The 13,398-nt window shown below is 48.4% G+C and overlaps 6 protein-coding genes across 6 annotated transcripts; 4 read left to right on the top strand and 2 right to left on the bottom strand.

Annotated features, from left to right (window-relative positions):
* Positions 1–39: 39 nt before the first annotated feature.
* BKA55DRAFT_513351 (general substrate transporter) lies at positions 40–1,725 on the bottom strand (the record flags this gene model as incomplete). Its single annotated transcript, XM_046187885.1, has 2 exons — positions 40–776; positions 825–1,725. 2 exons carry the CDS (start codon positions 1,723–1,725, stop codon positions 40–42), a joined length of 1,638 nt encoding a protein of 545 aa, XP_046048430.1.
* Positions 1,726–2,564: 839 nt separating this feature from the next.
* Positions 2,565–4,808, bottom strand: BKA55DRAFT_513358 (uncharacterized protein; the record flags this gene model as incomplete). Its single annotated transcript, XM_046187886.1, has 1 exon — positions 2,565–4,808. The coding sequence occupies one exon, from the start codon at positions 4,806–4,808 to the stop codon at positions 2,565–2,567; it is 2,244 nt and encodes a 747-aa protein (XP_046048429.1).
* Positions 4,809–5,704: 896 nt separating this feature from the next.
* Positions 5,705–8,280, top strand: BKA55DRAFT_569600 (uncharacterized protein). Its single transcript, XM_046192948.1, has one exon. It carries the CDS (start codon positions 5,844–5,846, stop codon positions 8,241–8,243), a length of 2,400 nt encoding a protein of 799 aa, XP_046048428.1. The 5' UTR covers positions 5,705–5,843; the 3' UTR covers positions 8,244–8,280.
* Positions 8,281–8,394: 114 nt separating this feature from the next.
* On the top strand, positions 8,395–9,041 carry BKA55DRAFT_569599 (uncharacterized protein; the record flags this gene model as incomplete). Its single annotated transcript, XM_046192947.1, has 2 exons — positions 8,395–8,741; positions 8,811–9,041. Coding segments are annotated over exons 1-2 (230 nt in total), but the record flags the coding sequence as incomplete, so codon positions are not given.
* A 52-nt stretch (positions 9,042–9,093) lies between these two features.
* BKA55DRAFT_569597 (uncharacterized protein) lies at positions 9,094–9,802 on the top strand. The gene has a single exon (XM_046192946.1). The coding sequence runs from the start codon at positions 9,207–9,209 to the stop codon at positions 9,591–9,593; it is 387 nt and encodes a 128-aa protein (XP_046048426.1). The 5' UTR covers positions 9,094–9,206; the 3' UTR covers positions 9,594–9,802.
* Positions 9,803–11,205: 1,403 nt separating this feature from the next.
* BKA55DRAFT_513665 (uncharacterized protein) lies at positions 11,206–13,131 on the top strand (the record flags this gene model as incomplete). The annotated part of the gene is made up of 1 exon (XM_046187914.1): positions 11,206–13,131. One exon carries the CDS (start codon positions 11,206–11,208, stop codon positions 13,129–13,131), a length of 1,926 nt encoding a protein of 641 aa, XP_046048425.1.
* Positions 13,132–13,398: the final 267 nt, after the last annotated feature.

The raw sequence follows: 13,398 nt of genomic DNA, 5'->3' as shown, positions 1-13,398 counted from the left end.
GCCTCTATTTAACCTCACACCTAATATATCATTCAACTTTTAAGCCTTAGCCTCAATCTGCTCAGCATTGGCCTTCTCTTCTCGCAGATCAACACCATCAACATTGTGACGGAACTCCTCATCCTGGAGTCTTAATTCCTCCATAACAATCTTGTTAGCCCTCCAGATAGGCTTAGTCTCAAAGAGCTTGTCCATCGCCTCAAGAGGAACACCCTTGGTCTCAGGAATGCAGAAGAAGACGAAGACGATAGAGGTGACCATGAGGGAGGCGAAGAAGATGTATACTCCGAATCCCCAGGCGTTGAACATCTGCTCGGTGAATCGGGCGATGATGAAGTTCCAGAACCAGTTGTTGGCAGCGGCGTTGGCCTGGCCGAGAGAGCGGGTGTTCTGGTCGAACATCTCCGAGTTGAGAACCCAGGGTGTACCGTTCCAAGAGGGTGTGTAGAAAGCGGTCCAGAGGTAGAAGAAGAAGACAGCGGCGATACCACCAGAGGAAAGGGTGGGGCTCTCTCCAGCAGCGACCTTGGCTTCGTTGTTGGCGATCTTGATGTAAGCACCGATGAAGTACATGCAGAAAGCACCGCCACCAGCACCAATCATGAGAAGGTTTCGGCGACCGACGTGATCGATAAGAACGAGAATCCAGACAAAGGTAATAGCCGTCTTGACAACGCCAAAGATACCAGTGGTAAGGAAGCTAGTGTTGGTACCGGTGATACCGATACTTCGGAAGACAGTGGGGCTGTAGTAGTTGATGGCGTTGATACCGGAGCCTGTAGAATGTTAGTCATTGAAATGAAGGCCTAGATGAGATTTCTTACCGTTTTGGAAGACAAAGAGAAGAGCACCAAGGAGGAAACGCCACTGGACCTTGCGCTGCTTGAGAGCCGCAAAAGGCTTCCAGAAACCAGCGCCAACAGCACTGTTAAATCGGTCGATCTCAGCATCGATAAAGCCAATCTCCTCAACGATGTAGATATCCTCTCGGTCAAGGTTTCGCATCCAGCAAAGGTTCTTAATGGCATTGTCGCGCTTGCCCTTGGAGAACAACCATCGAGGCGATTCAGGAATGAAGACAGCACCGATAAGGAGAAGACCAGCAGGGATGAGCTGAACAGCGAAGGGGATCAGCCAGACATTTTCGTTCTGGCCAGGAGCGTAAGGGAGGTGCTGGTTGATTCCGTAGTTGATCCAGAAACCAACAAGACCACCAGCTTGCCATCCGACTTCGTAAAGACCGACAAGGCGGCCTCGTACAGCGGGAGGAGCCAACTCAGAGATGTAAATGGGTGTCATGTTGGAGCATCCACCGACACCGATACCGGCCAAGACGCGTCCACCGATAATAAGGCCGAGACCTCGGGCACCATTGGCACCAAGCATCATACCAGCGCCGACCATAAAGACAAGGGAGAAGAGGATGAGAGAGTATCGGCGACCAATGAAGTAACTGCTGACATAGGCGAATAGAGAACCGAAGAAGGCACCGGCCTGGTATACAGAAACAATGTTCTGCTTAACCAGTGCAAGCGCATCAGGTTCATAGCTCTCAAAGTTGAACTCCTTGACGAACGAGGGCAGAGCAAGGGTCGTGCCGATGAAAGCAGAGTCGTAACCAATGGTGCAAGCAGCCATTGATGCAATGGCGGCGCAGGTGTAGACGCGCCAGTTGTAGACGGCCTTCGGCGTGGGCCGATCTTCTTGAAGAGTCAAGAGGCCCATGATTGCGGCGTATCAAGGTTCAGACTTGAACTTTGCTGCTTGACAACTGTTGCAGCTGTGGGGAGATAAGGTTGCAAAGAAGGTTGTGGATGAACTGGAGATTCGAAAAGAGAATCCCCAAGACCGGTGGGGGGCAAAGATTTATACAAGTCAAGATGACCCATATCCCCCTAGTCTAGCAGCAACCGTCTCCAAAAACTAGTGTGCTTCTGGATCAGCAAGGGCCAACTCAATTCAACAACTGAATAATTGCTTCTCCAGAACTGGAGATCCAGTCCGGGGTTTGCGGGGTTGGATCTGTGGGGGAAGAATATGCTTCCGTCGTTGCATGAGATTCGAGATTGTCATTGTTTGTTTGCTGGGACGAACAGGGTGTCTGAGTCTCATGTTACTGAAAGAACGTGTCGGGGGATAAAGACTTTTCCGTGGTGGCACATCCTGACTCAAATGTTCTGGGGTCTCCGCATCATTACCACCATGTGGCCGCGGATCTAACCTTGTTTCGTCAGTAAATGGGGAGAAAATCTCAAACCCTCATCATTTATCCCTGTGTACCCCATTCACGCGGCGATGTCGGCACTCTTCCGAGGTTGATTGGACGTTTCTCAGCAGCTCCAACACACCGCGTAAGCAAAAATGTAGTATTCTCCGAGGATGAAGGGATGTTGTTGCTTGGGGTTCCGTAAATCACACAAGGTTCTCGACTTGACCAGATTTGACCAGCGCTGTCAGTCTAGGCAGTCAGCAGTCTATTACGCCCCATCAGCCAAGACATCACACGCAAGGATAACTTTGGGTGAACATGTGTCCGTGTAATATATTGATTAAATTGCATTAAATCATGTCCCAAAATCACCTTGAAACATCTCACCCAGATCACATCCTGGCGCAAAGCCCAAGTTAGTCATAAACTGAGGATCCACATCAATACCATCCGCGCAGTCTATGGATCCAAGTTCATCCAGAATTGCGTCGTAGTCAAGTAGTTGACTTGGCATTGAGTTTTGCAATGATCCCATTTGCCCATCAAGAGATGGTGTATGAAGGGTATGAAAAGTCAGGTTGGGTGTAAGGGTGTATAGAGACTGTGAAGTAGCAGGGCTACGTTCTGCAGCTTGATACCGTTGTCGTTCATATGATAATGATTGTTGCTCTTTTTGGCGTTGCTGCATGCGCCCGAGTTCATGTCCGAGTTCCCCGGATGTGATAGGGGCAGGGTGGTCTGTGTGGTGTGAGGGATGAGAGGCGGTTGATATCTCATCCATAAATGATGGGCTCACTATTGGGCGGCGTGAAGGATCCACAGAACTAGGTGTATGCTGGTTGCTTTTAGATGCGTCAAGCCCTTGATATTTGAGCTTCCAGCTGTCTGTGAGCGATCCGACTGTCGTATTCCACTTGACTTGGTCGTGTTCTGGCATTCGGTTCCCATGGCCGTGGTGCTTGACTATATCCATCAAGATGGCTATGATTGGCGGTGTTCCACCTGGGCCAAAGTTTTCCAGGCACGACTCAACAACCTCTATGAAATTGGACAGGAGGGACGGCCGATGACCAGGCACCAAGTCCAAGGTGATTGCCAAGAACATGCCTTGGAGTAGGTATGCTGAGGGCACTCTTGGCGTCGAGCCACCAAAAATGAGGGAATTGCAAAACGAAAATCGAGCATCCAGGCTTCTAACAAGGTCTTCCGGGGTGATTCGTTGAGGATTGCGGTCATTGTATAGTCTTGCATCCATGCTGGCACCCCAAAGTCTACAGAAAGAAAAAAGTTGCCGAAACGTTGATAGTGGTGATGCACAATCTGGTGTTGATTCTTGTCGATCATCCGCCACCTTTCCTAATCCCGAAATCGAATTCCAAGACTCGTTCAGGTCGAGAGGTTGTTCTATAATGACAGAGGGAAGACTATGTCGAATTCCCGATGTCACTTGCGGTTGGCCAAGACTAAGAGAAGCAAGGGAATCCAGGATAAAGCTTCCCGCCAGCACCCTGACTTCGTTGTGATTCAGAGAAGCTTCGTCGCCTTGCTTGACCGGAAACATGTGAGATGTTGTCGCTCGATAATGCAAAGCAAGACGCGACGCCCTACCAATCAATATCCACGCTGTCATCGTCTTCTTTTGGCCCATGAGTACCAGCGAATGAAGTAGCAGTGACGAGATATGCGCCAATTCGAAGGTCTCGTCGTCGGAGGGTATGAGCTGTTGAGCGATAGAGTAAATTTCGCTGGGAGAGAATCCATTATGTCGTGATGGCTCAGAAGAAGCTGCATCTTGGAATGAAGAGACGGCAAATACCGCCCAAAGCTGGGCATGAAGCGCCGAAGAGGGGTTGGCTTCGATGATAAGGCCCTCTGGGGGATACGTCAAAGCTGTGCGTGTGATGATTCCAGGTTCGAGAATTGGGAACCAGGTGTGAGTATAAGACATGTAAATATCGACAAGTCGTTTCCAATGTGGAGGCAATGTCAGCTTGGTAGGTAGTGAGGACGTTTCTGAGCTGAAATTATAAGAGGCCGTCTGGATGCTCGTCTGTGATGGATTAACGCCTTGTATCGATAGTCCGGGTGATGGTTTGCCGTCGAATAATTGTGCACCGGTCGGGCTGCTATCTTCGGTTCCCGAGTCTTCTGCGGACGTCTCGTTTTGAGGCGTCTTCTCATCCGACAGCAGCCTGCCGATATCTTTGTGAACTCGACTCTTGCTCCATCGCCGGTACAGGCGATGGCCGGCTTTGTCCTTCGTCGCGAGGATGCGGGTACCGTCTGCTCCATCATTCTGTGTAAGGAGACGATGAAGAGCTCCCTCACAGCCAGGAACCTGTTCGAAGAGCCATGCCAACGACAACTCAATTGTCCGTAGGTAGCCCGTCTGCACGCCTCTCTTGCGGGACGCAGGGGTATATGAGCATGGCCTGTTTTGCGCGGTGCATGTTCCACAGTGAGGACGGGCGCCATCGCACTTTTCTCTAGCAGTGCGACATGAATCACAGGCAAGGGAGACTCGTTGACGTTTGGCGGGAGCTGTGGTTGCGGGAGCGCTGGTAGTATCCGCATCGTTTTCGCGTTTCCTAGGCGGCATTGCTTGGGTGTAATTGATCAAAGAATGAATGAGCTGCCTGCGCCGCGAGGCCAGCAGTCATGACGAAATGAAAAGAGAGATGAGGGGAGAGAAGCCTAACAGCAGTTGAAGAGGATTCAATGCTTGCTAGTATGACGATGATGTGGATTGTATACGAGTCCCATGTCAATAAAGCTCAGCTTAGATACGCGATTCCTGTGCCATTGTCATGCAGATCTCTCTCCCATGGCCGACTTCCAAAGCAACAGGTACCGTACAAAAGCAATACGATACGATGAGACGTGATGCGGGGAGAATCTGGGGCCCTGGAATAATTCTGAGTTGCTTGGGGATGGTCTGTAGGTTCCAGCCTCCAAATCCGACCGCCGAATCATCACCGATGTAATTGGACAGGGCTTCGGAGTGGGTCGGATAAACGCTTTCCCGACCAATCGTCGCGCTCTTGCCCCGGATTGTCTGGTGGGGGATCTACCGAGCTTCCTCGTCCATCGCCCACCCACTTCGCAATTGACTGTCGGACTCAGCGCTCCTCGACAAGCCCACATCACCATCCTCTCCTACTCAGCCAAGACAGTCCCTCTAGAGCCTCAACAAGCACAAACCACTCTGTATAAGTGATTATGGCGCCTTCTTAACACAAGCTGGTCAAAAGAGCCCGGATACATGCAACACGAAATGGCAGGCATCAAGAGGTCCCTGGGGACCTTTCTTGGCCACGAGGATACCTTGCTGCGACCAAACGGCCACAGCCGACCGAAGACCGTCCACTACAATCGTGGAATTCCCCGCGATAACCTCGATAATTCGACACCACAATCACAGGCTTTTAAACTGAGCGATGTGCTCCAGTCTCAACCTCAATCCCAAGCTAATTCGAGAGCCAATTCGAGAGCCAATTCGAGAGCCAATTCGAGAGCCAACTCTCAATCTGCGGCTCCGTCAAATACGGACCAACACGATGGACTTACTCGAACGCCCTCTCCAACCTTTCCTCCCTTAACTGGGCAGGTCCCTGACTTCAGTCCAGATGCGTCAATGATACTTGTTGGTATGCGTGGAGCTGGAAAGTCGACATTAGCTATCATGGCATCCTCGGCAATGGACCGCAAGGTCATTGATCTTGAGCCAGCTTTCCAAAGGTCTATGGGTCTGTCCAGTGCCGCCTATAAGTCCGAGCATGGGTCTTCAGAGTGTTACAAACAGCAAGCCAAGGTCTTGCAGAGTATTCTGCAGCGACATTCTACTGGCTGTATCCTTGTCTGCTCTTGGATGGAGAGTCGCGTGCAGAGCCTCCTCCGAGAGTTTGCGGCGACCAACCCCGTTATCCACATTGTTCGTGATGTTGATGCCATCCAAAATCATCTCAAGATCCGCGACGGTACCAAGGTTCAGAGCCTACTCGATGTTAGCAATGCGATCTTCAGATCTTGCACCAACTTCGAGTTCTTCAATGTCACAGAGAAAGCTTCCAAGTCATCGCTTTCTCGGGAATCATTGACACAAAGATCGCCCGCTCCATATTTAACATTGAAGCATGTTGAGCGACACTTCCTAAAATTCCTGTCTCTTGTTTACCCAGCGGGCACGATACCATTTACAGATTCTGCATTCCCATTATCAAGGATACCCGCGGAGGAACGCAACTTTACCTACGCTACCTCCATCCCTCTTACAGACGTTCTCAAAGATTCTGTTGATGTCGAAGAGCATGTCATCGGAGCAGATGTTGTGCAAATTGTCGTCCATGATCTAGCTGAACATGCCGAACAAGGCACATTGACATCTGAAGCCAGCGCAAAGTTGCTTGCAAACATTACCAAAGGCATCGGTATTGTAAGGCGAAGCACGATCTTACCCATAATCCTACATCTCTTCCTACCTCATACAGCAAGCGACGAAGTCTTGCGTGTCTACCTCGATCTCGTTCACCATTCCGTACGTCTAGCTCCAGAAATGATGACAGTCGATCTTCGACTCGAAGATGTTCACATATCACGCATACTATCTATTCGAAAGAGAACAAAGATGATCGGCAATTGTTTCATTACCACAGATCCTCCGTCATGGGAATCTCCGATATGGATGTCGTGGTACAAGAAGGCCAACAATTTGGGATGCCATCTTGCTAGATTGATACGACCTGCAGTAACTATTGAAGACAATTTCCGCATTCACTACTTAAAGACATCTGTTGCGGCTTTGCAAGGGCCTAAGATCCCACTTATCTCTTACAACTCTGGACCGCTGGGTCGGAATTCCCAGGCTTTCAATCGCATTCTTACTGTTGTCCGACCAGATTCGCTGGAGCGGGTGAATCCCAGGCCCCCAATAACACCATCCATTACCACGGTCGGCGCAACAGAAGCTCTCTTCTCTTCTTTCATATACGATCAGATGAAGCTTTACGTGTTCGGAGCCAATGTGAGCTACAGTCTGTCACCCGCGATGCACAAAGCAGCGTTAAAGGCATGCGGGTTACCCCATACCTATGAGCCAGTGTCATGCGCGTCGCTTCGAGGAATCAAGCATTTAATCGAGGATCCAGAATTTGGTGGAGGCTCAATTGGCCTCCCCTTCAAAGTCGAGATCATTACCTTGACCCATTCTTTGAGCAAACACGCCCGGGCAATCGGTGCTGTCAATACGCTCATTCCCATCCGCTCTCTAAGTGAAGATGGGACAATTCCGACTGGGGCAGCTTTTTTCGATAGCGTCAATCGCTCCGGTCCCATCAAGGCTCTGTACGGTGAAAATACTGACTGGATTGGCATTCGCGCATGCATTCGTCGTGGTCTCTCTCCTGCCAACGCTGTTGTATCTAGTACCTGTGGTCTCGTCATTGGAGCAGGCGGCATGGCTAGAGCTACGGTCTACGCCATGCTTCAAGTCGGTATCAAGAACATCGTTATCTATAATCGCACACCAAAGAATGCCGAAAAGATGGTGTCGCACTTTACGCAGGTCCTCGAGAGGATGGACCATGGCCTACTGAGCGCAGGTAGCGAACATTCTCGCTTCCACGTCATTGAGTCAATAGAAGATGCATGGCCAGCAGAGTTTCGCCTACCGACCGTCATTACTTCTTGCATCCCAACACATCGCATTGGCAACGTCCCAGCCCCCGAACTTACCCTCCCCAACGAGTGGCTGGGTAGTCGGACAGGCGGTGTCGCAATTGAACTGGGGTACAAGACATTAGATACACCATTCCTAGCCCAATTCCGAGCAGAGTCTCATCGCGGTTGGGTAAGTATGGATGGTCTTGATATGTTGCCAGAGCAGGGTTTTGCCCAGTTTGAGTTGTTTACTGGTCGGAGAGCGCCGCGACGGATCATGAGGAGGATGGTGTTTGAGGCATACCCAAACGAGGAGGGCAAGTCAAATTTTGAGGAGTTACAGCCACGGTTGCAGTCGCTTGATGAGCAGGAAGCATGATAATGAATTGAAGTTTGAGTAATATATTGAATGGCTCATTGTTGTTGACTGCGTTAGCAACATTCATCCTTCGTGACTCACCTCATACACGGCTGGCCCAACACCCAGGCCGCATAAGATCACCTGACATGACTTGTTATCCTTACACCAACAACAATTTGCTAATCTTGTTCATTCCACTCTCTTGAGCAATACGGGCGCATCACGTTCCGCTTTGGTAGGTGGTGCTCCCTCGCTCCATCCGCGCATCTCTTTGGAGGGTCAAGCCTACCCTAAACTTTCCGTTTCGTTTATATCACAATGCTGTCGCAAAGTTCACCACCATCGATTCAAAGGGCATGCCTGTCTCCTATGATACTGGTATCATGATTGGCGACTCTGGAGAAAGCTATATCTACGTTGAGCCCGAAGTCGGCGATTCCAAGCGAGATATGAGCACTGCAACACTCTGGCTCACTGGGAATTGGAACGCAATCACACTTGATGGGTCACCGGATGGTTCGTATCCTGTTACCACGCACACATTTTCGAACCATTCTAATCATTTCATGCCTTTTCTACTCATAGAAGACTTCGAGAGAATGTCGCGAGAAACCGCTGTCAAACTTAAGGGCGCATTGGATAAGTTGAAGGATAGCTAGCTAGACAGGCTATGAGACAGCCTCACTCGAGCCGACGCCCTCTCATCTATTTACTTGCTCTTCATGTAGATCCCAATCGACATATAAATCATCTCGCTCTTCCTTTTTATACAGATAATGATTTCCTTTCTTCAACTTTCTCCTCCCTGTTTCAAGCCTCAGGTATCCATCCACTCCATTTAATCGGCCTGCCCAGTAGTCCCGCTACTCCGCTTCATCATCACAACTTCTTCTAATCAATTACATATTGAACATACCTCTGTATTACCCGGATAAAAAACATGGTTATACAATATACCTAGCTAGTATTCTGGAAATCATCATGTCTGCCCACCAATTTCGTTTTCTCACTGCAAGTCAAATCATTCGGCTCTACGAAACAAATATCATTCGTGCCAGACCTACCCAAGCCACTTACCTCGAGTCTGCTGTTTTCTCTCCCCAGCAACACATGCATTATGGTCAAAATGATCTTTTTCAGCTAGCAAGCATCCTCGCCCAAAAGATCACACTAAATCACGCTTATCAGGATGGCAACAAGAGAACTGCCCTGATAGCGGCCAATATGTTCCTACAGTTACACGGTTACCAGCTACGGTGGCACTCTTTACCAGCGACGAAATCGATGACCAGATTAAGGACGCTCATGTTGCTGTTGCAACGAGACAATGGGATGCTGAGCAGTTGGCAAGCTTCTATAAGAGTATAGCAACACCACTTCGACGTGTTGATTGACTGGTTGGTTAATATACTTGTCTCTCGCTCGTTTTGTACATTTCTGATACTTGATGACATATAATTTACACGGCGTTTCTGCAGTAAGCCTGTGTGACCTTATTTAACGTCATATATCTAAAATATGATAGGCTGATTCTAGAGTTAGCAACCAGCCTGTGACTTGCCGATAGCCAAGTCGGGCAAAGCCAAAGTCTATCTCCACTTCATCAACAATTACCGACGGCCCGAAGAACTGTTTCTAGAATCTAGAATAGTCATGGGTGCGTCATGATCATGCTCAGATCATCACATGTGCCCCGTTTCCGTATTTGGATGCGGGGGTTTGGGCACCTATATAAAGCCTTTGGACTGCCAACTTCATAGCCCACGTACTAGAAACCTTCATATCAATATTTGAAACTATCAAGGACAACTCTGCACTTCCTTATATCATCATGGCTTGCGATTGTGGATCTACCTGTGGCTGCAGCGGACCTAGCTCTTGCTCCTGTGGCCAGAGCTGCTCTTGCAAGAACTGCGGCGTAAGTACTAAAGGAATCCCGAGTATTATTATATCTGACAATCATGAACAGAAATAAACCCCAGCGCATAAGCACAAGAAGCTTCTGAGGGGGCATGAATGAGCTATCTGAACGGGGCCCTATGTGTTAATAGTTTCCTAGCTCCATGACAAGTCACTGGCTATTAATACAGGCTTTAAATCAAATCACTTTTGATGTAATAGGTTATCGAACTGACGTGGGAAGGTGAATAATATCAAATAAGCCAAGTGTTGGGTCGAGCAATGAATGGTAGGATCCTAACCTCCAGGGATATGAATCCAACGATAGCTTCTTCCGTTCGAAATCAAACTCTAATGGTAATCACCTTGGCTTTTTCCTTGATACCTTGCTTCGATACTAAGCGAATATGGATACAAGCATTGTTATTGGAGCCATTGACGCGAATAGTACCTTGCCGGAGACTGGAGTTTAACCAAGCGCTTAGAATTAGGCGCCTGCCTTCAAGTTGGCTCTGAATTGAACGATCGAGATCAAGGTCTTCTTATCATGTTCAGACTTCGAAATGTGCGTCCAATTGAGGTCTCATCTCTCTGAAAGGTGGGTATATGATATCTCAGGCCAAGATTATATAGTGCTCATATCAAGGCTTCTACTACAGTAAAAGAATTGTCAAAGTCAACACGTTCTTCCTCATGACTTTCCAATGGCTCAGATGCACAAACGACGATCCATGGCATGATCTAATAAAAAGGATTCTGCAAAGATCCATTAACATGTGTCTCAGCGCGAAATTAGCGCTTGCTATTGGCTGTGCTTTATGCATGTTGGTTATGAGTTTCATCTACAGGATAAACCCTGCAATTGGGTACATGGTAAGCCTGCAAATCTGCTAGTGTCACCCTACACTTTCAGCATCTCACACTAACAAGCCTCCCGGCAAGGCAAGTACCGTGGCTCTCTCCTGCAGAAGGTAAGGCATTCTTAGGACTCGAAGAAGGCGCTTCGAGTCAATGATAAAGAGGGAAGCTGCTCTGTGCTTTCCTTTCCGTGGCGTTCATCATACCATACACAACATTCATTATGGAAACCTTCTCAACACAACAACGCAAACACCACGACATCAATATTACAACCAAAGATGTTTCTTCACAAGGATCCAAACCTGGCCCCATTCGGTCCTGGCTATGGGAGACTTTGTCATTACTGTTGGCTCTCGGCTTGCTGATAGCTACTATCGTCATTCCAGCACAGAACAACAATAGAGTCTTGAAACCATGGCCATACGACATTAGCCTCAACACAATTATTGCTATCCTTAGCACCTTTATGAGAGCTTCGATGTTACTTGTCGTTGCTGAACTTGTTGGCCAGATGGGATGGAATGCTATGCAGAAGCCTCGTCCTGTTTCTGATCTTCATCATTTCAATAACGCCAGTCGTGGCATCCTTGGGGCGATCAAGTTATTTTGGTCCGTCCCTCCACGCTTTGTGAGCATTATCGCTGCTCTTGTCATTATCATATCTCCCGCGATCACTCCTTTTGCTCAGCAATCTGTCAGCACAGTTCCTTGCTCAAGAACAGTTGAAGGAGCTCAGGCATCTCTACCAATCTCTCACCATGTTCCTGGCGTCAATTCGAGCTTCCAAACGAGTGCCGCCGGCAATCACATTTCAGGTGACATGAAAGTCGCTATGATGAATGGTCTTGTCAACCCTACGGGCAAGGATACAGCCATAGCAGCAACTTGCTCCACTGGAAATTGCACATTCCCATCAAACTCCCAAGGGATTACTCATTCCTCAATTGCCATGTGCAGTGCCTGTATTGACACTACGGAGCTCATCAACCTGAAAGTTGGAAAAAATAGTTCTGGAGACAATGGTTACGTCGGCAAAGTTTACAACTACACTCTGCCAAATGGACAGTGGATTCAAGCTATTGTCAACAGCCAGATCATGGTAATGTCGGGAGATTTAGATTGGGCGCTCGACACCCCCGACTCCAGTTTTGCCGAGTTGGCCAAAGTCGCCATTTCGAATTTGACAACTTTAAGCTTCACACAGAGCGGTTGCAGCAATGTGACCGATAACATGCACGCAACTTGTCCGGAGGATAGGCTGAGCTCACGAACTCCAGAGTCACTGCGTTTTCAGAATGCCATAGCTACTTCATGTGCCCTCTATCCTTGCATCAAGAAATATCACGCGAAAGTTGAGCAGGGAACATTTATCGAGAAGGTTGTTGATGAGCAGCCCGTTGATTACAACAGGGCTACCAACGACATCGCAGGGGATCGGATCGGCATACAAACGCCATGTTTGATCAATGGCAAGGAATATAAACTTGCCAACTTTTCCCAATCCAACAATCCCTCAAGCACTGAAACAATCGTCGCAGTTGACGGCACCAACTACACAGTCCCACTCCAGTGCGTCTACACGCTCACCTTTCGCTATCGGCAAGGACTAGCAAACTTCATTGAATCTACCCTTTTCAATACCGTTTGCTTGGCCAATATATATAGCGGCTCAAAAGAGCAGCTTGATTGTGGTGACCAATGGTGGCTACCTCCACTCTACAATTCAACATTCGAACGTCTAGATGCTGCTTTTGATTTGTTTGCGACCGCTGTAACAAACAACTTCCGCAAGCAGGGCGTAAGAGCCCCTTCCCTGGAAGGGACAGATAAGGTCTCGGGTCAAGCTACAGAGATGGCTATCTGTACTGTGTTTGATTGGCGGTGGGTGCTGTTACCGGCTGGTCTCATGGCTATCACGATGGGCTTGTTGATAATTGCCGTTATCCAAGGGTTCACTAATCCAGGAATGCCTGTGTGGAAGACTTCTATTCTTCCATTGTTGTTTTATGGACCTAATGTGGTACATCAAACGCAGGAGACAGATTTGGATGATTTGCAGAAAGAAGCCGGCAGGTTGATAGTAAGGATTGAACATGATGAGAGTGTCAGACTTGGACAGGTTGACACTAGAGGGACGGAAAGTTGAGAAGCAATTTCGGGAATGGCGCGTCATTAGGATCTAATTACGTATGTTTGAATAGAAGGAAGTTTAAACCTAGTAGAAAGGCATGATCTTTGTTATCTTGATAATCTCAGATGATAGTCCAATATAAGAATAATACACAATGCTTCTACGTTTCTTACAGACATAGACTCTCACGGTACATTGAAGAAAGGGTCGACTCATAGCCGCCTTGAAATACATGAGCTTCAGATCGATGCCGAACATAATAGCTGATGGTAGTAGCCTGTC

Source organism: Fusarium redolens, assembly GCF_020744475.1.
Source record: "Fusarium redolens strain MPI-CAGE-AT-0023 chromosome Unknown BKA55scaffold_9, whole genome shotgun sequence".
Taxonomy (NCBI): Eukaryota; Fungi; Ascomycota; class Sordariomycetes; order Hypocreales; family Nectriaceae; genus Fusarium; species Fusarium redolens.
This window is presented reverse-complemented; position numbering and strand designations above follow the sequence as displayed.